This window comes from Solanum dulcamara, chromosome 11 (assembly GCF_947179165.1).
Source record: "Solanum dulcamara chromosome 11, daSolDulc1.2, whole genome shotgun sequence".
NCBI classification, from domain to species: Eukaryota; Viridiplantae; Streptophyta; class Magnoliopsida; order Solanales; family Solanaceae; genus Solanum; species Solanum dulcamara.
This window is the reverse complement of record NC_077247.1, coordinates 35,181,091-35,184,395: the sequence shown is the minus strand read 5'-3', so window position 1 is coordinate 35,184,395 and position 3,305 is coordinate 35,181,091. Positions and strand designations below refer to the sequence as shown.

General features: G+C 30.1%; 1 protein-coding gene across 1 annotated transcript; it reads left to right on the top strand.

Moving 5' to 3' along the window:
- The first annotated feature begins 281 nt into the window (after window positions 1–281).
- LOC129873552 (dehydrin Rab25-like) lies at window positions 282–1,778 on the top strand. The gene is made up of 2 exons (XM_055948665.1): window positions 282–565; window positions 1,233–1,778. Exons 1-2 carry the CDS (start codon window positions 389–391, stop codon window positions 1,461–1,463), a joined length of 408 nt encoding a protein of 135 aa, XP_055804640.1. The 5' UTR covers window positions 282–388; the 3' UTR covers window positions 1,464–1,778.
- The last annotated feature ends 1,527 nt before the right edge of the window (window positions 1,779–3,305 follow it).

Genomic DNA, 3,305 nt, shown 5'->3' with positions numbered 1-3,305 from the left:
TTGAATCTCCTTAAAGAGAGCGAGATATCCGCGCCTCAGCCAAGAAGTGAAGTTAATTTCTTCATTTTATTTTTCAATTGTAATTTGTAATCTTGTAATTTCACCTACACGAACTGACTCGCCTCGTATTGCAGTTTGAGATATTTTTTGCCGACACCATAAGTCACACTTGTCTATTGTTGTATGCTTCCTCCTTCACTCTTGTTACTCTATAACACCTGTAATATTTCTCGAATACTCTTCGACCTTCGTTTTTTTTTGTATATAAATGGCGTAGTCTCTATTTATCTGATCAATTCAATATCAATTCTTCACCAAATTAAGAACAAAGTTCTTCAAAACAATTATACTCATATATAATTTCTTTTAAAGTTGTTTAGGGAGAGAAATGGCACAAAATGTTACTAGCCAAGACCCAATGCACCAACTAGCTGGTGAATATGGAACTCAAGGTACTGTGCCCCCTACCGGTACTCATGATCATGATGCTATGAAGAAAGGACATGAACATCAGCATGAAGGACTACAACAGCTTCATCGTTCTGGTAGCGCTAGCTCCAGCTCTGTAAGTTTTTCTCTACTCGATCTCCCAATACATATTAGTTAGAAATTGTACGATTAAGGTTAAAAAAGAAGGAAAGACGGACCTTTTTGTCACTATTGAATCATATATAGTATCAATTAAGGATTAAAGGAGAAATAGAAAGTTAAAATTATCTTTAAATATAGAAATACTTGTGATTCTTGTTAAAAAAAAACAAATCGAACACCCTTTTTGTTTACAAGAAGTAAAAAAATATTAAAATGAAATAGAAATAGAAAGAATAGAGAGTAATTCTTATTTTTTTGCTCCATTTTTATTTGAAAAATTGAATTTATATATATTCAATTTTATTTTATCAGTGTATTTTAAAATATTGTAGTTGTCAGGTGAACTGTTTTTTTTTAGATTACTAATTAACTCACTTTATAATTAAACGGGTTATCACTACTAGAAAATAGCTAATTAGCTTAGCTGCGGAATTAATCGGTAATTTTAAACTAATCTATCGTTAAATAGCTTCTAATTAATTAATTGAATTTTCATATAATTCATAGATAAATGAGATTAGCATGAGATTTTTATTATTTAGCTATAAAATTTTATTTGTCGCTAATTTCTTTTAGTGTACCGATAAATTTGATACAAGCTTAATAATTATTTGACGTGATTTTGTTTTCTGAGCATGCAGTCAGAGGATGATGGGCAAGGTGGGAGGAGAAAGAAGAAGGGTGTAACTAAGAAGATTAAGGAGAAGTTAACCGGAGGCACTACTCATGATGACAAGAAGGAAATAGGTCATAATCAACATCAAACTGCACAAACAGCAACTACTACTCATGCTGCTGCTGTTGAAAATGAAGGAGATGAGAAGAAAGGAATGGTGGACAAAATCAAGGACAAGATCCCTGGCATGCATTGAACTATTAAGAAGTTACGGTTTTTTTACCCTTATGGAATGCACTGAGTGAACGTGATGAGTGTCAAGTGTTTTGTTTTGAGGTTGAGTGATATTATTATAGTCATAAAGCATGGTATTCCCACTTTACTGTATTACGCGCGGCGCCCATGCCCCGTGCGCTTCCATATGAAGCAAACATGTGTGATATTCATGCACCTACTACTCTTGTGCATGGATGACATTCATGTAACGTCTATGTAACGTCTATGTCTAATGTATGATCGTGTGTGTGATGTTTTAGAAATAAATAAAGAGCTTTTGAAAATATTTCGGATACATTATCTTTCCATAAAATTTAGAGCCCGTTTGGATTGGCTTTAAGTTGGTCAAAGCTTTTGGACGTGTTTGCCTAATGCTAACTTTAAGCCAGAAAGTTCTTAAAGTCAGTCAAAAATGAAAAGTTAGGATTCCTAACTTTTTTTTTTCTAAGTGTTTAAAGTCATTTTTTTGACCATGGAAATTACTTTTATATCTCTTATATTTTAATTAAATTCCCAAAATACCTTTTTTATTTTTTTAATTCTAAAATTCACGTAATTTTTTTCATTTAAGCACTTTTATCCAAACACTCAACTGTTTATTTATAAAAATAACTTTCAGCACTTTAAAGTTCTAAAAGCACTTCATACATAAAATTTACTTTTTTTAAGCTTATTCAAACGGGCTCTTAAATTCAAATTCTAAATTATAATGTAACACATATAATTCCTCCTTGCTAAAGATTGTGAGCGATTACTTTTTGTAATCTCGAGGAGCCTAATAATAAATTGTGTTACTATATGAGAGTCCAATCTAGCACAAATATTTGACAATATATATGTCGATGAGTAACCACAAATTAAGCCGGTCAATTGTTATAAACTAATATAGTTATACTAATAGGATTGGACTTGATTGAAATAAAGACACGAAAATGGGTCCATCGGGACATTATGTTGATATTTTAGGCAGTCTGAGGAAGTCATAATTGGGATGGAGATTTTGGAGAGTTGCATTATTATTAAAAGGAAATTTAGAATTTAGAGTTTTAGAGTCGATGAATTAAGACCTTGTGATCTTCTAAGATAACGAATCAGCTTTCTACATGTATAAGTTTTTATTCAATGTGTTTTTTGCATGTTTAAATAAAAGTCGAGTTGAAACAATGAACGGTTACATACAGACACTATCAAAAAACTATGAATATCGACCTCAACATTTCCAACCTCCAATGAAAGTCGGTAGTTTCCAATCTCTGAAGATCGGTAATTTTTATTAAAATAATTTTTAAATATTTTTTTTAAGAAAATCGATTTTTTGACAAAAAAATTACATATCCACCTACGAAAGTCGGAAAATTTTCTGGTAAAAATAAATAAAAGAAAAATTGATCTCTTGTAGTCGGTATTAGATTAATAAATAAAGAATAATATTTAATTTAATTTAATTTTTAGGTGTAAACTAACTTTATTTTTTAAAGAATATTATTTTTTATTTTGTTTATTAAATATACTTTAATTTTTTTGATTATAATGCCATATGTAATCAGTAAATTCGTTGTTTTTCCATGTCAACTTCGAGTGCATCACACTCCTTATTTTTTTTATTGATTGTAAAAGGTGTCAATATGACAGAGTCGGGCCCTACTACAAGTGTTTTAGCTAGCATTTGGTCATAGATTTTTAAATTTTTTTGGCTAGTTATTTTTTGGTGAAGTTTCACCGGCCATAGTTTTTGGAAAACATATTTAATTTTTTTAAAAAAATATATAATTTATCCCCATAAATTCTAAAACCTATTAAAAATACTCGTAAGTTTGTATTA